Genomic DNA, 23,614 nt, shown 5'->3' on the forward strand with positions numbered 1-23,614 from the left:
GTGGAGGACGATTAAGACACAGCAACGAACAAAGCAACAAAGCCGATTAGACTTACCAAGGAATGTGCCAGTGAATCCCAAAGTGAGGAAGCTGCTGACTACAAGCAGAGAGCCCACTGCGATGAGAAGCACACCTGTGCTAAAGACCTCATTCCTGTCGAGTATCTCCCACCTGGCCTGGGTCCTCATTACTATGGTCATGCTGCGGGGAAAACAGATCGCAATGACCACATGAGTGTGAAAGTGAATTTTGACTAAACTGGCAACTGTAAGGCAATTCAAAGGAACGGCAATTTACTACAACATCATTCATGGTTGAGCGGACCCATTTAGAGCAACACTATGACGGGTGTTAACAATTTTATTCACAACACCCAGTGACTATATTTGGAGTTGGAATCCAATTACTTACATGAATTTAATGAGCCAAAGGATTACTCCATTAACGACACTGGTGGACTTCTATTTGGTGTCCTATTTTGAAACGAGTTTCCCAAATGGAACGGAAATTCTAACAGCGGTTCCCAGGTCAAACTGTCGCCAGAAGAGACGACGTTTTAAAGTGGAAGTCAAACCCCAAAATTTCTTGACAATATTATGTTCTACGTGCCCCCACTAGTCTAAAAACGGCATTATGATTAATATTGCATTTGTGGAATATGAGTTAAGCAGCAAAATCCAGCGGTTTTTAGCCATCTCAGGGGGCGGCCCTGTTGTCATTTTCTCTGGACCGAAAATGACATCATAGTTGCTCGGGGCTCAGGTAACGATCAATCATGGCTCACCTGTTTTCTGACGCTGAGCCGTTGGCTGTTACCTGAGCCCTGAGCAACTGTGGTGTCATTTTCAGTTGACAGCAAGTGTCAAAATGGCCGCCCCCCTGAGATGGACAAAAACGGGGGGATTTTTCTGCTTAACTCATATTCCACAAACATAATACTAATCAGAATGCCGTGTGTAGACTAGTGAGACTACATAGAAAATAATTTAGTAAAGAAAAATTTGGGGTTGACTTCCTATTTAACTCATTCACTGCCAGACATTTTCAGACCCTCTTTTACCCTAACATTTGAAAAAATTTGAAAATAATATCAATAAATTCCTGTAATTAAATGTCTGGACTGTGAAAAGACAAATAAATTTGTCTTGGGCAGTGAATGAGTTCAGTACCATGCCAAAGCGAATCATTTCTTTTTCCAATATCATAACTACTCTTTGAAAAAAGGGAGAACTCTCATCGGAAGTGTGGGACTGGTATTCAACCTGTTGTCAGCTTCTTAGAAACGGTATTCATGAGAAAAGGAAGCAAGGTCAGACGAAATATGCCAATAGAAACCAGTGGCCTAATTTGACATTATTTTCAAGAGTCACGCTCATAAAGAGCTATTAAAATACATCAAATACATACTTTTCGCGTTGCAACATGTATCTGGTTTAAAAGAATCACCTGCCAATTTTTCAAACAATAAATACACTAATATAACAATACATATATTGACATTCATTCATTGCTTTTGTACAATCCAAAAATGCATCTATCATTCATCCATCCATTTCCTATTGTTTGTTCTCAGTTGGGTCGTAAATTCCCATAAAAAAAATGTGTATCTATTTTTAAACACCTGTGTTCAAGTGGCCCAATGTTCGAGCTGCCATGCACTAAAAATGCCACTATGATGATGAAATCGACCTGATTTAAAAAGAAAAAAAAAAAATCGTCGAAAGCCCTCGTAATTAGACCTCTTGTTATAGATGCAAATGTTGGACGTCACCGAGCTCCATTAAGCAAAATGTCATCACTAAAAGTCCAGCGCACGAAATGTGACATTACAGAATGGGAGGAAGCGTTCTCTATAATTGGAACGCCACGGAAAGTTCTTTGAGGAGTATTCCACTCACTCGATTGCCTCTTGTGCGCATCTTTATTAGCGAGTGCTCCTGTAAGGCATGATAATTGTTAATTACTGCATAAAAAGAGGACAGCTGCTTGTATTAAATCATACCTGGCGGCCGAAGCAGAAACGATTGTAGCTGCAAACTAAAATTTGTGTCACGGCGCGTGAAAAACAGACCCCAGTTTGTTGCTGCGTAAGTGCGCGTATCATAAATAGTCAAGCGAATCACCTTTTAGGCTGGAACAATGACTTGATTGTTTGCTTGCTGACAGGTTGGACATTTCATTGAATGGGGGTCGCTCATATTGTCAAGCTGAAAAGATCGGAGTCAATGCATTGGGAGAAAAGGGCGGCTGGTTTGTCAAAGATTCGGGTTCAGAAAAAATAACTCACATCACCAAAACGCGCAAGTGAGGTTCATTCATCTCACTGAATGAATGACATGAAATACATAAATAAAAGGTATTCAATAAAAATACAACTATTTACCAAGGAGGTGAATGGAGCCGGATCATTCAGCTCCTTTGTTGCCATCGCTTGGAAGATTTTTATGACCTCACTCTGGATGTCTTGCGTAATGACAAGCATGAGGAGGTCGGAGTCATTTCAGAAATCTAAAACCCCTTTGGGTCATTAATGTTTACAAAGGGCCCATTATTTTGCCCATCAAATCAAATAGCTAAATAACATTTTTCCTAATTATTTTTTTTCTTGCTCAACCTAGCAAAAAAAAAAGATCCCTCATTTAAACCTCAACTGCTTGCCTGATTTTAATTGAAAAATATGTTATTGTGTCGTATTGTGGTTCATTTCGCACCAGCGGTTTTCTGAAAGTAAAAGTGAAGCCTATTCGTGTCTGAAGTCTGCCTCCATTTTTCTCCTCATTCTACGATTCCTGTTGAGCGAGCGCTGCCTGCGCTCACTCAACCGCTGTGCTCCAAAGCTCGGCAGATATCACTCCTGAAGGACACAGGTGCGGGGAGTATACACGCATGCTTTTCCCGACAGGGTTTTGAAAGGAAATGTTGAATTTCTGAAAAGCAATGTAGCTGGAGTCCAGTGGATCAAAATGGCTCCAAATCCAAACTAGGTTTGGGGTTAATAAGAAAAAACTGGGTTAGGGGGTCTGTGTTGTGCGTCTTACGGAGCCGTGGCTTTGTTATAAAGGAATTGGCAATAGATGGTGTGTTGTCGCATCAAATCAGAGAGAAAGAACAACTGCTGGGCTATGTGTTAAGTAAGACTGGGCCCATATGACACACCGCTGGGATTGGGATGGGAAAAGGAATGAGAAATGAGGCATAGGCAAGATTTGAGTTACATCTCTGATTAGGCTAGCATTGTTGTAATAACAGATGAGGTGGTTTGGCTATGTCGGGAGATAACTGAAGGGTTTATTCTTTGTGCTCACGGTCGTTCTTTTTCGCACGCGCAAATAATACCGAGGAATAATTGACAACAATTACAAGCGCAAGTTTGATGAGCTTCGACAGCGACTGGCAAAAACGTAGGCGCTGCATGGCAGCACGCAGTGCGAGCTGTTGCTCGTGAATATGAACACAGTGAGGCATTGGAAAAGAAGCTTCGTTTTCATTTGTCCCTTTTATGATGAAATGGTAACCTTTTCTCTGACATAATGACGTGTTTTGCAGCATAAAGGAAGAAAAACATATGAACATGCCGTTTTGGGGGTCTCCTGGAAAGTGCTGATTTTGGAGGTACGAGGATTTGGTTTAACTCTGCTACATTTGTCGATTATTCAAAAGCATAATCTTTTTCGAAGGCGGTCAGTTCCATTGGTGCAACACACAGCCATGATGTAAATAAATGTCCCTTGAAATGGAAATCGAAAAAAAAAATAGATATGCATTAACCACGGGGAAAACTAATAAATTAATACTCATATGTTTTTAAAGAAGAAATCAACCCAAACATATTTTTTCCCAAGAATATGTTCTATGCAAGCCCACTAGTTAAATTCTGATAAATATTGCGTTTGTGGAAAAAGAGTTAATCCACCCGTATTTAGCCATCTCTGGGGGCGGCCATTTTGTCACTTCTGTTGACTGAAAATGACATCACAACTACCCAGGGCTCAGGTAACGACCAATCACGGCTCAGCTTTAGAAAACAGGCGCGCTGTTATCGTCGTGACTGTGATGTCATTTTCAGTCGACAGAAATGACAAAATGGCCGCTCCCTGAGATGGCTAAAAACGGGTGGATTTTGCTGCTTAACTCATATTCCAGAAACGCAATATTAATCAGAATGCCATGTTTCAACTGGTGGGCCTGCTGGGAACATATTCTTGAAAAAAATATGCTGATTTCATATTTAATATGAGTTCAAATCTCCTCTCGTTTGCATACTAGCAGAGACTGATCACCATTGTCTGTTAACTGCGGTCGTCACGCACTCCATTTGGCTTATCAACAATTCATCAACATCAATTCCACCCAAGTGAAAGTGTTCTTCACAATCATCTGAATGACTAACTGATTTCTATACTTACTGGAAGTGAAAATAGAAGAAAATGTGGAGTCGGACGCAATGCATTTGTTAACATAATGTATGAAAAATACATACGAAACACTGACCAATATTAATTTGTGAAATAGTACCATGAACAAAGCCGGGGAGGAAGTATATGAAGGTCATTTTACAAGTTGCTTCCATTCATTCATTTTCAATACTGTTTATTCTGTTCAGGGTCACGGATTGAGTTGAAGCCAAGATATAATAGTTTTGAATATTACATAATAGTTATCTTTTAGTTATTTTGTTTCAATTACTTCCATTCCAAGGGTAAGTTTTGCTTGAAAAATCATAAATATGTTGCATGTGCATGTACAATTTGTAATGAAAAAAAATATATTAAAAAAGAAGTATGCAAGTAAAACAGTAGAAGAGAGGACTAAAGATTTCCAGGCATACCTAGCCAAGGCAACTAATTTGTTTGCTTGCAATGCTTGGTAAGGTATTCCTCGTGTTTATGTCTTCATCTTACAAATTTGAAAGCTAAATTATTTATTCACTTCTTTTATAGGCCTAATCTGTTGAACAAATCACACAATCACTTGAAGCAGAAGAGAGCAGGCAGGTTTGCCAGTGAGGAGGCTTGAAGAAAAAAAAAAAAAACTTAAGTTAAGTTAGATGTTGCATTGCATGGAAAAAATGCAGTCACATTCACCACTGGCATTCATTAAAAAGGTTTTAGAGTGCCGCATTGATCTGACCTACATTTTCATCTGATGTCATGTTTTATAATAAAGTTGTTTATACAAGAAGTGCAATTCTGGGCAGCAGCCGTTCAGCATTATGAAAACACCGCAAGTGTCGATTATTTTCATTTTTCGTCAGGTGTGTTTGATAAATAGGTCAATGTTAAGAAGTGTCTGATTTCATGCTGTGTAAGGACAAACAAATAAATGGCAGTCATCCATTGCCATCAAATGGACAATGTAGACTTGTTCGGAAGCCAATGGCTGGATTGTGAAAAGACAAATAAATCCATCAATGGCAGTGAATGAGTTAAGCGTAATATGTTCCTGTTTGCTTACATCCAGAAAAACTACACCATCAGTGACAGAGCGGAGTCACCCAAAATCATCAGCGCAGAAATTGTTATCCTCCACGCGTTTGCCGGTAGCAAACTCGTTTTCCTTTTTGGCAAGTCTGCTAGCCTTACATAAAAAGAATAGATTAGTCCGGCCATCAGCAAGGTACTGATTTAGTCAATAATAAAGTCAATTAAGCTTGCGATTTAGCAAGCAGCGTTGCAGTCACTTGTTTCCTGGTCATTACACTGGTGAATTTGTGAATGCGAAAAGGAGTGCATGCATTCAGTATCGGTGCTATTATCAAACTCGTTCCATATCATTCATTGGCCAGTGACACACAAACGGTGACCATAAACACAATTTAATGAGGCCTAATATAAGAACTCTATCAAACATTGTATAGGTTTTGATTACCAGGGCCAGAAATGTATTTCCAGTAGTCTCCCGTATTTAGCAAAACGTTTATTATTGTGATTCTATTTTGTCGTGATGTCCGACTATACTGCATTCTACTCATACTAGGTGTTATTGAGCAGCGTGAAAGACTCCATTGGAAGCAGCCCAGTAGTATTGTTCCCTAAATGTGCTGTTCCCAGGCAACACAAATGGCCCGAGAAAGGAAGCAGAAAGTCCTCAAAAGCTTCTGTTGCCATTTTGATCCATAGTGGGAGGTGTGGGAGTTTGCGTGGTATGCAGAACAGAATGTGATGCAAAGATACAAGAAATAAGGCGTGCAAAAAGAAAGCCCAGCGGCTAGGTGGCCTTGTGGTTACCACTTGTGCCCACACGCTTCGGAGATTTGGGGTTAATTGAAGGATGGATGAAGGTTTGGCTATATGTGTGCTGTGATAGACTCCAGCTCGACGGCTTTTTGTTTGAGATACCTTGTTACGTTGGAAGTACACGTTATGATCAAAATTACAACACAAGAGGAAGGTGTGTTCTACCTGTGGCTGCGATACACATTGAGGAGGATGATAACAAAGCCCAGGAAGTAACAGGCCAGGTAGGGGCTTCCAAACATCTTGGAGAGTTTCCGTGTCCGGTGCTCCCACCTTGCTACCTGAAATATCAATGGACATGATACCGTGAGCTTTTCGCTTTGGTCCCATCTTTTATCAATCGGCACTGTGTTTGGAGAAATGGGAATTTTCTTGTTTCAGGAACTGATTGGCTTTTTCGCATTGCTCAGTTTTGACTTACTTATGTGTCTGAATGAATGCACAGGAGCGATTTAATGGGATCCTTTGAAACGAATGAAAAAAACTACAGTATGGATAGCTTAGCTGCCAAACTCTAAATAACCCTCTGTGGGTTGAGGAAGTGCGTACATGACTGGATAGCTGAGCCAGAAAGGAATAGACATCGCCATGGCAACTTGTGTTTTTTTTTTTTTTTTTCATTGGGAAGAAAAGCATTAAAGGAAGAGAAAGGATAAAGAAAAAGCTGAACGGAAATAGACTTCATGTGGTGATAAAAGACAGTCTGGGTTTGCTCAGGTGCTGAATAAACTGAACTGAAATTCTATTATGACAGTGTTGATGAAGAGTGATTACATATCCCGAATAAAGTTTTTGGAGGCATATTCGGAGCATGGTTCTGTATTTCAGTTACGAGTCTGTGAGACTGGACAGCCACAATTCATGCGCTATATACACATTTCTATATTCTATATATATAGGTCATTTTATATTGCAATCCAATATAGTAGGTTTCCTTAAAAAGGAAGTCAACACATTTTTTTTCTTGACAAGAATATGTTCTATGCAGGCCCACTAGTCAAAAAAATGGCATTCTGATTCATATTGCGGTTGTGGAATATGAGTTAAGCATTAAAATCCAGCCGTTTTTGTCCATCTCAGGGGCGGCCATTTTGCCACTTGCAGACGACTGAAAATTACATCACAGAGCCCTGAGCCCTGAGTAAATGTGATGTCATTCTCAGCTGGAAGCAAGTGGCAAAATGGCCGCCCCCTGAGATGGCTAAAAAAAAAAAAAAGTGTGGATTTCGCTTCTTAACGCATATTCCACAAATGCATTATTATTCAGAATGCCTTGTTTCGATTAGTGGGCCTGTATAGAACATATTCTTGAAAAAAAAAAAGTTTGGGATGACTTCTTTAAAAATAAATGAATAAATACCATTTAAAAAAATCTGTATTTATTCATAAAAAAAATTACATTGAAAACCCACACCCAAAAAAATATGAATAAAGTGATTTGAAAACTAAATTTTACAGGTAATCGATATTCAACAAGATGAATCACATTGAATTAACAGCATAAAGCTTTGCTTGATCAATGCATGCTGCGCTTTTCTTTTCCTCCTTTCCTCATCTTTTACATCAGCAGAGAAGAAAAACACAACGAGTACAAACCCATAACCACATCGCACTCTCCTTTGTCTCCTTTGCAAAACATGCACAAGACACATTAGCAGGCCGTTGCTTTCAGGCGATGCTGCGACGGGAATTCAAACTCCCACGCAAAGTGATTTACAAACTCTCTACTCCAGGCTCTACTCCAGCCATCAATCAAGCCATGTAAATAACAAAGTACAAAGAAGGGCCTTTCATCTCTGCAAGACAAATCCAATCACGTCTTAGGTAACAGGCTCCTTCCGTCTCCCCAGCAGAACACTTACTGTAGCTCTGACTGCGGTTTTGATCTTACCCACAGAACTCATCAGCTCCATGAAAACACACCCCGGCAATAGATTTAAATGACGGTCTGCATTGTGACAAACACGCATTCGGGTAATGTTATATTGTCCGGGGATGGATCTGGCTGGTAGTACCGTCCATTCGTTTTTTTTTTGTTTTTTTTTCCCAGCGCTGAACACGGCGCTGAATGCGAACACGCGCCTAGCCAAGTATCCATGGATTCATGCGTGGATGTGTGCGGGCTGGACTGTAACGAAGCGAGACAGAGAACAAAAACATTGATCACATGCGCACTCTGATCAAATCTGTCTCGGTTAGAACAGCGCTGACTGAATATTCAAACATCTGGAGGGACATGAATGTTTCGTGAACTACACTTGGACTAAACATTCTGAGTTTAAAAAAAAAAAAAAAAAAAGCCTGCACAAGTTAACTGGCTTATAATGCAAAGTCCAAGCGAACGTTTCAAGAGCAAACCAAATACAGATCAGCAGTTTGAGTAACATACGCCCCTGAAATCAGCACCGTCGGCCAAGAAATTTCCATCATAAATACGGTGTCGCACCACTAAAATTCAAAGTTGCAATTAAAGTGATAGTCCCTAAAATGATGACATTTTTCTAGTTGTTTCCTCAGGCACGAACACACGTTCTCAGCTTTAGAAAACAGGCGAGCTGTGATTGGTCGTTACCTGACCACTGGGTAGAAATGACAAAATGGCCGCCCCCTGAGATGGCTAAAAACGAGTGGATTTTGCTGCTTAAACTCGTATTCCACAAACGCACTATTAATCAGAATGCCGTGTTCTTGAAAAAAATACGTTTGGGTTGATTTCCTTTTTAAGTCGATTTGTCAGGTACAGTATCTGTACTTAATTTGACCATTTATTATTCTGATGGCCGTTTTTTACTTTTACTCCCTACTTAATTTGACCTCTAAACTTTTGAATGTCCGTTTGTTAGAGAACAGCAAGTTGTGCAAAAAGTACTGAAACAATGAACAGATGGACATGTGTGTACAAAAGTCTAGAGAAGGTCTTATTAAGTTCGCTCCACGTGGGCGTGCGGTCAACTGTTGCTGCCGGAAGTGGGCGCATGCTGCCATGGCACGTTTTTATTTGTTTCTACTGAAGATCTGTAAACGCTCTGCTTCACAGTCCGGGGAGAAGGGCGTACTTTGTTCCTGCAACAGCGGAAATGCAGGACAACAAACGGTTACTGCTGGCGCATGTTGCCGAGCAGAAAAAGCATGTATTTGGAATTAAAAAAAAAACCCCACAAGTATAAAGTAACTCAGATGTCCATAAACCTGCACTGAGTACATGTCAGGTCAAATGAGCCTTTAATCAGCGTTCACAAGGCAACTGAATAAAACCATCACACCGGGCATGTGTGTCGCGAGGTCATTGCTCACATAATTGATATCCATGAGCATGAGACTCTCTTTTCTAACTGAAGCAAATACACATGATGACTTAAATATGTGATCGCTGATACAGATCTTCCATTTGGCAGTCAAGTCAGGGGATGCGCCGACAAATAACCAAAAATACATGAATACTGTAAGAATATGATGCTTGGGTTTTATCAGTCGTAAGGTTGACTCTTTGGATACGGTAGATGATCCCTTATGACACGGTTAGGTACACTTGGCCGACATAGTGCAATCCAACACAAGCGGTGTATCATTAGCCTAAGTATTTTGGCCCTGAGTCGTACATGTATGTGAGTAGATTGGGGAAAAACAAGTTTTATTTCCTTGGTTGGATTCTAGATGTTTTATCTTTGAACTCACAACAGCTGAATGAGCTGATGAGTTGGCTCCCGTGGATTTAGGTCAGCCGGCAATGCAGCCCCGAGAAATTTTCATATGCAGGTAGATCAGGTGATGCTTAATATGCTACCTCGGCTATCGAGTTCATGGCCACATATGGACAGGAAGGGATACAAATTTAAGGAATAATACTATCAGGATCTAGAGTACAGTATATCGTTACTGGGATATGAAAGACCAAATCAGGATTTAATATTCTGTCCATATCACATCTTAAATCCAATCTGCTGACTCATCCCATGTATTGTGACCATCAACACCTTTCGCAATTTCGACACCTTTTTGGTTCGGTTTTTTTTTGGGTCCTCAAAATGTATTCAAGCACAGTTAAGTATCTCCAAAGCAACAATATTTGAAAGCTCCATTGACGCTCTTCATACCCTGAGACGTTTGTTGAGATAAAGCCCGAAAGAACAGACTGACCACTCAGCTCCTGGTACCTCATGTCAGCTTGACATCCATTTAACGCTCGCCTCCAATCTAATGAGATCGACAAAGGAGCTGATTTGACCGAAAGAGTTTATTTGTAAGTGCCAGGGCTTATTGGTGGTCAACCTGTTACCCTTTTGTGAGCGGAAAGAAGGAAGTGAGCAGCAGAATAGAGTAGAGCCACAACTTCACATCGTAAAGAGTGGAAAGTTGGCTCTGAAGGCCAGTTTTCATCAATCACACTTCTACTATCGCGCATGTCTGTTCCAGGAAACTAGTCACTCATCTTTAAACGATGAAATATGATTGAATATGAATGCGCCCTTGAATTAAAACAAGAAAACTGCCAGTATCTCTATTTTACGCCTGAGGGTTTTCATCAGAGACAATTCCAAGTAAGGGAGCTATGCGAGTGTATAAGTAATCAATCCGTAACTTGCTAATTACTTTAAATTATTAAAATATACAATTTTCAAGCCGAGCAAGGCTTTCAGTCAAAGGCATAATTGAGACAAGCGATTCATTCTTATTGTCATTTAGTAGTCCAATTAGCTGTTTCTCACTGGAACACACAATATCCTTCAGACAAAATGTTGTAATTATGAAGTTAATATATATACATATTTGTGTGCGTGTGTGTGTATGTGCGTATACGAACTAAAATACAATGAACGCACAAATATTCAAGTTTGAAACACGCTAAAAAGTGTTCAATTATGAATAAGGACAGTACCGGCGGTTGGTTCATGGTAGGGTTGGGCAATATGGCAAATAATCACGATTTATAAAAAATAAAATCAGCGGCTGGTGACCAGTCCAGGGTGTACGCCGCCTAACGTCAGCTGAGGACAAGCGATGTATAAAATGGATGGCTGGATGAATGACTAAGTACAACTTTCTAAGAGAAATTCAAGTGTTCGTTGGTATTGATGAGTTACAGTCACAGACACTAGAAGTATTCGATTTAAAGAAACAAAAAAACGTGCTTGGATGAGGAGATTAATAATGTACTTGAGGTTGTAGACGTTCATAATAATTTGCAAGGTCGAAGGCAAAGGACAAGATGACTAACCAGTTAGCTGAACAACTTGCTCTTCTTTAAATTAATTCATTTGTTGCCCACACACACACAGGGTGTTACCATCGCAAGAGTGCAAATCAAAAGAGAAACACTTACCACATTCCAGAAAAGTGGATTGAAAATGATTGCAATTACAGCAATGTGGAAGTTTGGGTCGTGGAAGTTGGTATGTTTGAAAACTTCGTCAAAAACCTTCAAGTCCATCTGAAAGGAGCAAGAAACAACCATGTTATGGAAACACATTGGTATTATATTTCTTTCTTTCCTGTTAATGCCCATTGTTACTATGTAGACGAGCACATGACAAGGCACCTCACACCACTGGCGGTGCTTGATTGGCGTGATTTATTTGGTTTGGTAGAATCCATACATTGCCAGCTAAGCTCTTCTCGTTTACTTGTGTTACAGCCGTTGAGAATCAGTCAAATGGATCGGAACTCATTGTAACAGCGCTTCACATGATACAAAGCATACTGAGAAAGCAACAAAGAGTTATTTAAGGCAAAGAAGTGGAATGTTGTGCAATGGCCAAGTCAATCGCCTTAGCTGGATCTGATTAATCATGCATGTAACTTGCTGAAGACAATATCTATGGACTTGGTTGTATGGCCGTGAGGTCCACATGGGGTGCTTCACCATTTGTGTTCAAATATCTGTTGTTAAAAGGTTATAATATTGCCACGTAGATGCTATCTGTTAGCCTGCCTATGGCATGTCCCATTCCAGTATGTGTTAGCATTAAGTTAGCGAAGATTACGTTGTGGTTTGAAATACACAAGATACAGTTATGTTTGTTTTATTTTGATATTAGGCACCATTATTATCTTACGCTGCATTTAAGGTACATATACTGGCAACATAGTTTACGATTTCTTTGCGGAAAATAATACTTTTATTTTGACACATCAACTGGTTTCCTGGCTGTCAAGCTACGTACGTACGTTGACATAGTCAGTGAACCTTTAGCTTTCCGGAGCATTTTCACTGTAACCTGTTGGTGTTATTCGTGTAAATTATGGTGCAAGTATTTGAGTTTTACCTTGGAGTAGTCGATGTTGCCGAGACCTCCACAACAGTCCGGCAAGGGATGTTTATTTTCTGCAGGATTGTTGCTCGCCACGCCGGCTGGGTTGCTGATCATGCACACTCAGCTAACAATATGACACTAACACAATATCAACACCGGTATATACGTATGCAAATTGTATTTGTTAAAAAAACAACAAAAAACAAGCGCAAAAACAAGTGCAATATTGCTTAAAACGAGCAGCATTCACGCAGTGCTCCACATGGCGAGACAGCTTATCGCCGAGCTTGCGCTGCATCCTGGGAAATGTAGTCGTGCTTTTCCTCTAACCTGTTTGAGTCAAAATGTGTGATTCAATCAAGGGCTATTTGTTTTATTGTTTAAAAAGCGTGTTAAATAAGCCTAAAATATCTAGTTCAAATCAACCCGTTCGACTTGCCACTCATAAATCTCATCGACCGTTTTCTACTTTATCCTCCCCAGTCTGTAGTGTCGTTAAGGGCGGCATCTGCAGGCGGAGTTTATAAATATATGTAAGTTTTTTACAGTTCCGTTGATGTTTGCTTCAGCATTATTTACTTTACTTGAGAGACTTGGAGGCATGTTACTTCCAAAATATAGACAGCAAAGCTGCAAGTTGTTTTACATTAAATGGAACTTCACTATACTGAAGCTACCCACCAAAGAAATTAATGAAAATAAACTTACTATTTTAGGTTTCAAATATCAAATTTGTTATTTAAATGCACTGCAACAATTATTTTTTTTCTTTTGTAGAAATAAACAACACATCATATTTCTGAGTAACACGACCCAAAGTTACCCAAGTTAGCTTCATCTGTATTCTCATTTTTATGTTTATCTTCTTCCTCTTATCCGGGGTCGGTTTGCAGGGCAGCAGATTTCCCTCTCCCCAGCCACTTACAGTGGCTTGAGAAAGTATCCCGCCCCCTCGACCTTTTTGACCTTTTGTGAAATGTGATTTTTTATTTTTTTGGTGAAGACAACACCAAGTGGGACACAATTGTGAAGTGCAACGGCATTCATACATTTTAAACTTTCTTTAGAAATAAAAACCTGAAAACTGTCTCCTGAAAAAATTACTCAGTCGCCCTGTGTTACTAATTTACACTAGAACGCTTTTATTACATTCCTTGCCAAGCTTTGTATCTTTTATTTTTTATTATCCTTTTGGACCTTTGTTAGGCTTTAATAATATAAGTCACAGCTGTCTGATGGGGTGGTGTTAAAACTGTTTTTTTTTCTCTCAATCCCTCCATCTTTTTTTCTTCTGTACTTCCCTGTAATGTCATCCACCCGCCTCCTTTGATGTGCTTGGTGTGAAGCCATTTGCGAAAAAGCCGCCCCATGTGGAGGCAGCCCGTCAGCTCCATGACACTGCACACTGTCTGTTCATCAGCCCGCCAGATGCAGGAGGTGAGCACTTTGCCGTGTAAAACGAAGCGAGCGTGACATCCAGCCAGCAGGTGACAATCATGGCCGTAATTGACACACTCACTTTGTCTCCTCGCTTCTACTCTTTGGCTCTTCCTCTACGTTATAATTCCATCTCTCATGTTCGATGAAGTTCTTCCTAGGGAGCTGTAATTTGCTTATAACTGAAGTCTGCCTGGCAACAAATGAAACCTCAAGGCGGTAGAGTCTCGGGGTCAAGTTTAACTAGCTGTTCATCTTACGCAGGCCTGCTTCTGATGACCACTCAGTGCCATTTTGCAACGCTCTAAAAAGATGGATATTATTTTGTTCATTGAATATGTTGGCTTTGTTAAAGCCGGTCTGTACACGCAATACACATTTGAGAAAATAAAACACAAAGATTTTAATGCAGACAGCATGATGGCGGAAGATAATAGTTGATCATAAACAGAAATACAAAACTTAAAAGGGGGAATCAACCTAAACATGTTCTTTGTAATATGTTATGTGCCTCCACTAGTTTAAACACAGCATTCTGATTATATGGCATTTGTATAATATATGTTAAGCAGAAAAATCCACCCGTTTCTCACCTGTTTTTGAAGTTGTGCCATGATTGGTCGTTACCTGAGCCCTGTGATGTCACCTTCAGTCGACAGTAAGTGACAAAATGGCCACCCCCTGAGATGGACAAAAATGGGTGGATTTTACTACATATACTCATATTCCACAAACACAATATCAATCAGAATGCCAAGTTTAGACTAGAGGGGCTGCATAGAACATACTATTGGAAAGAAAAAGTTTGATATTAAAGTTTGATATTGTCATATTGATACATCATGAGTAGGGAAGTACTTTGTGACAGAGGCCAGGATGGTAAAAGGACAGATTAGCGGCCTTCGCCTCCAGTGTTGCCACCCCAGCCAGCATGGCCACCAAGATGGCCGCCGCGATGGCCACCAAGATGGCCGCCGCGATGTCCACCAAGTTGGCCGCCAGCATGACCGCCCTTCAACTTCACATCTTGGATGCAAACGTACGGGGCCCTCTCATTGCAGGGCTCATCCTGCCAAAATCGATCTAAAATTAATAAAGGTTTAAAATGTGTTTTTCTCTGCCTCCTTGTTTTTGTTTTGGGTCCGTATTTCCATAGCCAACTTTCATCACAGATTTGACATACCGCTTGCAGAAATCTGCACACAGTTGCCAGCGTCATCAGGCTCTCCACTTCTAAAAGCAGTGAATTTCACAACGGTGCCATCAGTTCATATGAAGTCATTACCCTGGAAGACAAAGTTATATTTGAGTGAGTCATACCTATACATACCTGACCCTAAACCTCATTTCCTCTTTATAAGGGGACAGAATATGAAAAATTTTGCATTATTTCCCCAAATGTCAGCCAATTTCACTCACATTTATCTTCATTCTTTATGGGGTCCGGCGTGTGTTCCACAGCTGTTTAGATTCCTAAATTAATCACAAATTGCTACCCTCTAGTTGCTATAGTAACAAAACATGTATTCACTTTGGCTCACCCAATGGGAGTGCAGAGCAGAGGCTTAATTGCAAATTCATTTGTTAAAAGGGTGTTAAGTATGCTGGCGCTCTTGATCCTTGACATATTTTGACCAGAGCATGTCACAGGAGTGTTATTGAGACTAGTGACTGTTTTAAATAAATCAAAAAACGGCATAAAAGACTCATGAAAAGACCTAGAATGCAGATCAGATTCATTTTCTCTGTGGCAAAAAAGTACTTCCTCGACACAAGCGACATGATTTAATCAGAACATTTGTAGTGGCGACTGCTTTACCAAAATGCCATCTTTGAGTCCAATCCAGGCTACGTCATCATTGCCGCTCTGCCGAACCACTTCAAGAACAATTGCATTTTCCGGGGTATTGCGGATGGAGACCAGATTCCCACCAAGAATATTGCAGACTCTCTGAAAAAAAAAAAAAAAAAAGACTTGTTTGATTCATCAGACAGTTGGCAAGGCATTTTGACTGTGGATCAAAGGTTTTCAACAGACAAACAGATGCACTTTTTGTATTAACAGCACATACACTGATTCAGAGCATTTATACCTCAGCGTCTAAAAATGTCATCCCATGAGCTTGGTAGATATAACAGCGAAGGTCCAACTGAGTCCAGCCCTTCGGACAGGCACTGTCTGCATGTTATTTGTTGTTTTAAGAAGAAAACAAGATATTTCAATGACATCTGGAAAGCCATGATGTATTTGACAAAAGTATCACTGAGACACAGCTGCCAACCTTTGCCATTAAAATGCGAAGTGCACTGCGAAGAAGCACATTGTTAAAATCAGACTGTCGAACGCTGACACAAACGATGACAGCAATGGATCAAACACGATAGTGAACAAGTCAATAGGTGAGATTTTGACTTACGGATTGAGCCAGCTGCAGCCCACTGAGCCCACAAAGGAGGAAAAACAAGTGAAAAGCAGAAGCCATCTGTGCAGGCATTGTAAAATACGCTCAATTCATTGTAATTAAAGTCCAATCCGCCAAACAGAGAAACAACCACACACAAGAAACCATTACTGCTATTCTCTTTGCTGTCGGTCCTTTAAAGCGGAAGTGAACCCAAACATATTGTTTTTCAAGAATATGTTCTATGGCAAGCCCACTGGTTGAAACACAGCATTCTGATTAATATTGTGTTTCTGGAATATGAATTAAACAACAAAATCCTCCCATTTTTTGTCATCTCAGGGAGCGGCCATTTTGTCACTTCTGTCGACTGAAAATGACATCACAACTACTCAGGGCTCAGGTAACAACCAATCGTAATTCATCTTCAGAAAACAGGTGAGCCGTGATTGGTTGTCATCCGAGCCCTAAGGGTCTGTGATGTCAATTTCAGTCGACAGAAGTGACAAAATGGCCGCCCCCTGAGATGGCTAAAAACGCGGGGATTAACTCCTATTCCACAAACGCAATATTTATCAGAATGCCTCGTTTCAACTAGTGGGCGTGCATAGAACATATTCTTGAAAAAAAATATGTTTGGGTTAATTTTCGCTTTAAGTAGCAAGTAATGTAAGGCAGTCATTCGGTTCCATTTTGCCAACGTAAAGAAAGGACATTATTTTATGAAGTGAGCGTGTTGGATTTGTTGCAGCCATTCTGTAAACATGCAATACAATCGACAAGTTGGATAAAATAAGACACCAACATAATTGAATGCAGATTTTCTTTAATGAATATGAATATGAGTATGTCAGTTTTGCCAATAATCATGAGCAGAAATCCGAAAATATAACTAAAATTTGACACTGTCCCATTGCGTCATCATGATTAGGGAAATACAATGTGACAGAAGGCAGGGTGGGCAGATTATGCGCCCCAAAAGAAGTTGACCTCTCGGATGCAAACGTAAGGGGCCCTGTCATCGCAGATCACATCATCCCAAAATCCATCTGAAAGAAAGAAATGGACTGAATGTTAAATGTGATTTTTCTCAGCCTCCTTGCCTTGCACCAACCCTTGTTTGACCAGCTTCCTTTTCAATATATGTCGCAATGTAAACAGCAAAACCATCCCAGCATAACAAGGCATACGGATCCACGTCATGCATGACCACAAAATGTTTAAGTATGACAGCATTATTTTCAGAGCAAACCTTCATCACAGATTTTACATACCGACTGAGGAAATCTGCACACAGTTGCCAATGTCAGTAGGGTCGCCTCCTCTAAAAGCAGTGAATTTCACATCGGTACCATCAGTCCATAGGAAGTCCATATCCTGGAAAACAAATTTGAATGAGTCATATCTATACATCAAAACTGACCAATGATGACACCTGACCCTACAGCTCATTTCTTCTTTTTCTTCATTTCCCCAAATGTGTATGTGAGTGAATTTTGTCACCCCTCCACGTGGGCTAAATTGTGATTGGCTAGATATCAGCTGCATGCAACCTCACGTCTTGTACTGGCCAATGCTTTACCAAAATTGCATTATGGAGTCCAATCCAGGCCACTGGCTCTTTACCCTTCCGAACCAGGTGAAGAACGACTGTATTTTCCAGGACATCATTGATGGAGACCAGATTCCCACCAAGAACATTGCAGACTTTCTGAAAGAGAGTAAAAAAAAAAATCCCCCCAAAAAATCACTCATTTGATTCATCAGACAGTTTGCAAGACATTTTGACTGTGGACCGAAGTTTTCAATCAACACTGATTGTATTAGCAGCACGTACACTGATTTACATCAACGACTGCATGGAAGTCTTTTGTACCTCTGCTTCTAAAAACGTCTTTTCATGATCTTGGAAGATGTAACAGCGACGGTCCAACCGAGTCCAACCCTTCGGACAGCCTGCATGTTATTTAAGATATTTCAATGAAAGAGGTGACATATTTGACAATGTATCACTGAGACAAAGCTGCTTTACCGACCTAGGAAAAATGACGGCTGAGCCCACTGTGAAGACGCACATTGTTAAAAAAAAAAAAAATAAAAAATAATCAGAAAATCAGATCAGCAGAACACTGATGGATCAAACGCAACAGTCGATACATTTCAATATTATTGAAGTCAGCGGGAAAGATTCGGACTTACGGCGGAAGTAAACATGCCACAGATCCCGCAAAGGAGGATCAACGAGTGAAGAGCAAATGCCATCTGTGCAAGTATGGAAAAACACTTCATATTTGTAACAAATACAGAAGTCTATATTTACATTTGATCATTTTGGGGGAAAAAAAATAAAAAAGAGTAAATCTTAACAAGGCACATGGAGTTTTAAAAAAAATACGATATGAAGTTGTGTGAAGTTACCTTTGCGGTCGCGAGGTTTGCTGCTGAGGACCACGGCGGCGAGCGATGCCTTTATAGGCTGCGCGGACAGTCTTGTGTCACCGTCGAACGTACCAGATGCCAAGTGCAGCATGACACTTCAGGTGACTTTTTGGCAACAATTCAAATGTTCACTAAATTCATTGTGATGAAAGTCCAATCATCCAAAACAAAGAAACGCCCACACATAAGACAAAACCATTACTGCTATTGTCTTTGCCCAACAAGTTTTGGACCTCTCAAACCACACCTCGGTTGACTAATCAAGAAATATTTTTCCAGTCACTCAGCAAACCCCCCTGCCTACCTCCCTCCCCGCAATTGTTTTGTTGACAATGTTGATTGTTTGTGTTGACAGACAAAAAACACAAGTTCCAAATATACTCCTTTTTGTTTTTTTCTTCATGATAATTTTGGTGATGATGGTTTGAGCACCGACTCCCAAAAACGTCTGTGCGCGTGCCTGACAAATGCCAACTACAGCGTTGTACCCGCGTTGTATTAAATCAAAACATATCGCTCCCATACTGAATCGAATCACATCAAACCGTTCCGCCCTTAACTCATTCACTGCCTTTGACGTATTTATTTGTCTTTTCACAGTCCAGCTATTCAATCCCAGGAATTTATTCATAGATGTTTTTTCATTGTGTTTCAAACGTTAGGGTAAAAGAGCGTCTGAAAATGTCTGGCAGTGAATGAGTTAAAGCTCAAGTGTGAAGTCATCCCAGAAAATGCCCAAAAAATTAAAGCATGAAAAAAAAACATTAACTCTGTATATTCGACAAAGTAATCATTTTTCCGAAGATAGATCCTGGCGAGCGACAACCCGGACGTGAAAGGTCATGTCAAGACAACAACGGCAGTTCGCAACATGGAAAGTGTGCAAAGCCAGTCACAAATCGCCTGGGAAAGCAATATCTTAATCTCATTTGAGGCGAGCAAGGTGTTTTATATTTGGGACCTTACATCTACGCGCCGGTCGCTCGGGCGAGAAAAGTGTTGCGCCCGGACGAGCGGACATGGAGTGGAGACGAGACTCCGATTTGGAAGAATGATAAGCTATAGCGACGTTCATTAAGCTTAGCGTTATTGTTTGAAATTCGACGCTGTGCCGGGCTTTAAATTACACATGAGAGAACTTACTTGCTCCGTTTATCCTGCTTAGAACTGAGAGCACACGTCATAGTGGGTTGCTGTCCCATATGGTCGAATTAGCGTTATTTCTTGTCACATTGTGATCGTACAAGTACGCACAACTAAGGTATATTTAATAAATCATAAAATGCAAGTGAATTTACAGGAAGATTGAGTCGACAGGTAGTCGAGGACGTGACATGTTCATTCATCAACAGTCATGCCAGCTCATGGTGTAGTGGGCATTACTGGACTGGCGTTGCCCGAACGGCCACAGCTGGAACCAGGAGCCAGTTAATGTGGAAGCCGATCGAACTGTAACGCCGGGGTGAAATCCATTCGCTTCGAGTTAGTGGTCCATTTACGTGCCCTATTCTTATCTGATGGCCGCTCAAACAACCGTTGGCTTGAGTGTGAACAATGCATCGCCACACAGCGCCGAGGCATTTCGCCCCAAAACGCGATAAGGGCAAAGAGCAGTTCACGGGACAATCAACAATGAAGTAAAATGGGTGATTTGATACTCGAGCTCTTCAAGTGACGTCACTCGACACCCCGAGTCATAAAAACGAACCAAAGTATGCTTAAAATAGTTTTTGCCGTTATTACTCAAAAGACGGTTGGCCAAGTTTACTTCACACTTGGTCTTTAACTCATTCACTGCCAGACATTTTCAGACCTTTTTTTTTACCCGGACGTTTGAAAAAAATATAAAGAAAATTCCTGGGATTGAATGAGTGGAATGTGAAAAGACAGGTAAATCCGTCAATGGCCGCGAATGGTGAACGAGGTGAACGTTTCCGACTAGACGAAGGTAGAAAAATACGAGTTCACGTCAGGGTTCATTCAAGGTCGCGAATGTAAGCAAAACGGTTATCAGATGTTCGCCTGTACTTTTTTGTCACAAGAAAGATCATTAAAACCTTTGGCGAATGTTTTGCGACATTGGACGAACCCCGACGAACTGACGTGAACTCAATATTCGCCCCCTTCGAAAACACTCAAAATCGTTCACCACTCAGAGGGATCGGGGCTTCAAGATATCTTTTGTCGCATCAAATTGGAATCCGTGCGTTTGGATATGTATAGAATCAGTCATCTCAAAGATTCCAATTCCTGGGGGGAAAAAATTATTTACAGATTTCTCCCAAGTGGATTTGATATTGAAAATGAAGGCCAGTTTATTTGAGAAAATGGACCATCTTGACACGACACCGTCAGTCGTTTAAGTACATTGAAAACAACGCAGTCTAATTTACTCCATTTTATTTCAATAAAAATAAAATCATCTGAATCCAGTTAGATTTTTTTAAGCAGACATCTACTTCAAATACACATCTGGATACGCGGTAGATAATTTAATTTTATGCAACCACTTGGCAAAATAAAATTGAGCAAATTCAACCACCATTTTTTTCAGTGTAGCAAGTAATGTTCGACAGTCATTCGGTACCATTTTGCCGAAGTAAAGGACATTATTTTATGAAGTGAACCTGTTGGATTTGTTGCAGCCATTCTGTAAACATGCAATACAAACGACAAGTTGGAGAAAACAAGACACCAACATAATTGAATGCAGATTTGTTTTAATGAATATGAATATGAGTATGACAGTTTTGCCAATAATCATGAGCAGAAATCCGAAAATAAAACTCAAAATTGACACTGTCCCATTGCGTCATCATGATGAGGGAAATACAATGTGACGGAAGGCAGGGTGGGCAGATTATGCGCCCCAAAAGAAGTTGACCTCTTGGAGGCAAACGTAAGGGGCCTTTTCATCGCAGACCACATCATCCCAAAATCCATCTGAAAGAAAGAAATGGACCAGCTTCCTTTTCAATATATGTCACAATGTAAACAGCAAAACCATCCCAGCATAACAAGGCATACGGATCCACGTCATGCATGACCACAAAATGTTTAAGTATGACAGCATCATTTTCAGAGCAAACTTTAATCACAAATTTTACATACCGACTGAGGAAATCTGCACACAGTTGCCCGTGTTAGCAGGGTCGCCTCCTCTAAAAGAAGTGAATTTCACATCGGTACCATCAGTCCAAAGGAAGTCCATATCCTGGAAAACAAATTTGAATGAGTCATATCTATACATCAAAACTGACCAATGATGACACCTGACCCTACACCTCATTTCTTTTTTTTCTTCATTTCCCCAAATGTGTATGGGAATGAATTTTGTCACCCCGCCACATGGGCTAAATTGTGATTGGCTAGATATCAGCTGCATGCAACCTCACGTCTTGTACTGGCCAATGCTTTACCGAAATTGCATTATGGAGTCCAATCCAGGCCGCTGGCTCTATACCCTTCCGCACCAGTTGAAAAATGACTGCATTTTCCAGGACATCGTTGATGGAAACCAGATTCCCACCAAGAATCTTGCAGACTTTCTGAAATTGAATAAAATATATATTTTTTAAAAACATTCATTTGATTCATCAGACAGTTGGCAAGACATTTTGACATTGGATCAAAGTTCTCAATCAATCATTTTATTAGCAGCTGATTAAAAACTACATCAATGACCGCATCTTCTATAAGTCCATACCTCTGCATCTAAAAACGTCATTTCATGATCTTGGTAGATGTAACAGCGACGGTCCAACCGAGTCCAACCCTTCGGACAGCCTGCATGTTAATTCAAATATTTCAATGAAAGAGGTGACATATTTGACAATGTATCACTGAGATAAAGCTGCTTTACCGACCTGGGAAAAATGGCGACTGAGCCCACTGTGAAGAAGCACATTGTTAAAAAAAAAAAAATGATTGCAGAACACCGAGCCAAATGAAGTCACCGATGGATCAAACGCAATAGTCGATACATTTCAATATTATTGAAGTCAGCGGGAAAGATTCGGACTTACGGCGGAAGTAAACATGCCACAGATCCCGCAAAGGAGGATCAACGAGTGAAGAGCAAATGCCATCTGTGCAAGTATGGAAAAACAATTCATATTTGTCACAAATCCAGAAGTCTATATCTACATGTGATCATGGTGAAACAAAAAAAGTGGCAAATTATTATTATTAATGATTATTATTACAAATTAAAAAGTACAATGTCAAGTTGTTACCTTTGCGGTCGCGAGGTTTGCTGCTGAGGACCACGATGGCGATCAATCCCTTTATAAGTTGGGTTCTTGTGTCATTGTTGAAAGTACCGGTGACGCATGCCAATGTCACATGACACTTTTGGCGAGTTTCGGCAACAACTAAAATGCTCATTCATTTAATTGTAATTATTGGCAATTAAATCCAATAAACAGTTAAACACCCACACACACGCACCAAAACAAACCATTAAAGCGGTTGTCTTCGCCAAACAGGTTTTGGACCTCTACAACCACTAATCAAGAAATATTGTACCAGTCCATCCGTTTTCTTTAGCACTTGCATTTTAGGTTAGCAGTTTTAGTTGTGCGTTAGTTGCGATCCTGCGCCCGAAAGCTATGAGACGTTTACGCCGATATAGCAGCACATAGAAGCCGATAATAAAAAGATAACCCACAAACGACTTTAAGATGTGCCGCCAGGACGCACAATATTGAATGAAGACAAAAGACTGTTGGAAATAAATCTATACAATATTTTACTAAAGTTGTATGCGTGTATAGATAGAGAGAGAGAGAGAGAGATCGAGCAAGAGAGTCAAAACAAGGCAACTCTTATTCCTTAAGACATAAGGTA

General features: G+C 40.3%; 3 protein-coding genes across 9 annotated transcripts in view; all 3 read right to left on the bottom strand.

Moving 5' to 3' along the window:
* Window positions 1-14,935, bottom strand: part of pemt (phosphatidylethanolamine N-methyltransferase) — a 37,811-nt gene extending 22,876 nt beyond the window's left edge. The window contains exons 1-6 of one of the 7 annotated variants that reach the window (XM_086015628.1): window positions 14,784-14,935; window positions 14,519-14,606; window positions 12,501-12,626; window positions 11,558-11,665; window positions 6,403-6,518; window positions 57-202 (exon numbers count right to left, since the gene is read on the bottom strand). In XM_086015628.1, the coding sequence (XP_085871754.1) occupies window positions 57-202; window positions 6,403-6,518; window positions 11,558-11,665; window positions 12,501-12,602 (472 nt within the window). In that variant the 5' untranslated portion in view covers window positions 12,603-12,626; window positions 14,519-14,606; window positions 14,784-14,935. Of the gene's footprint in view, window positions 1-56; window positions 203-6,402; window positions 6,519-11,557; window positions 11,666-12,500; window positions 13,224-14,518; window positions 14,607-14,783 lie in introns of those variants that run through there. The other 6 variants (XR_015082377.1, XM_086015632.1, XM_086015633.1 and 3 more) reach the window with 6 other exon arrangements.
* LOC147129326 (lactose-binding lectin l-2-like) lies at window positions 14,864-16,546 on the bottom strand. Its single transcript, XM_086017513.1, has 6 exons — window positions 16,343-16,546; window positions 16,208-16,232; window positions 16,019-16,104; window positions 15,745-15,876; window positions 15,109-15,211; window positions 14,864-15,008 (listed from the first exon to the last, which is right to left on the bottom strand). The coding sequence occupies exons 1-5, from the start codon at window positions 16,418-16,420 to the stop codon at window positions 15,194-15,196; spliced, it is 339 nt and encodes a 112-aa protein (XP_085873639.1). The 5' UTR covers window positions 16,421-16,546; the 3' UTR covers window positions 14,864-15,008; window positions 15,109-15,193.
* Window positions 16,547-16,975: 429 nt separating this feature from the next.
* On the bottom strand, window positions 16,976-18,755 carry LOC147129327 (galactose-specific lectin nattectin-like). Its single transcript, XM_086015635.1, has 7 exons — window positions 18,746-18,755; window positions 18,527-18,589; window positions 18,364-18,388; window positions 18,204-18,283; window positions 17,910-18,038; window positions 17,602-17,704; window positions 16,976-17,376 (listed from the first exon to the last, which is right to left on the bottom strand). The coding sequence occupies exons 2-7, from the start codon at window positions 18,587-18,589 to the stop codon at window positions 17,294-17,296; spliced, it is 483 nt and encodes a 160-aa protein (XP_085871761.1). The 5' UTR covers window positions 18,746-18,755; the 3' UTR covers window positions 16,976-17,293.
* Between the last annotated feature and the right edge of the window lie 4,859 nt (window positions 18,756-23,614).

The sequence above is a fragment of the Filicampus tigris genome, chromosome 19, assembly GCF_054856515.1.
Source record: "Filicampus tigris isolate MCC_2025a chromosome 19, RoL_Ftig_1.0, whole genome shotgun sequence".
Taxonomy (NCBI): Eukaryota; Metazoa; Chordata; class Actinopteri; order Syngnathiformes; family Syngnathidae; genus Filicampus; species Filicampus tigris.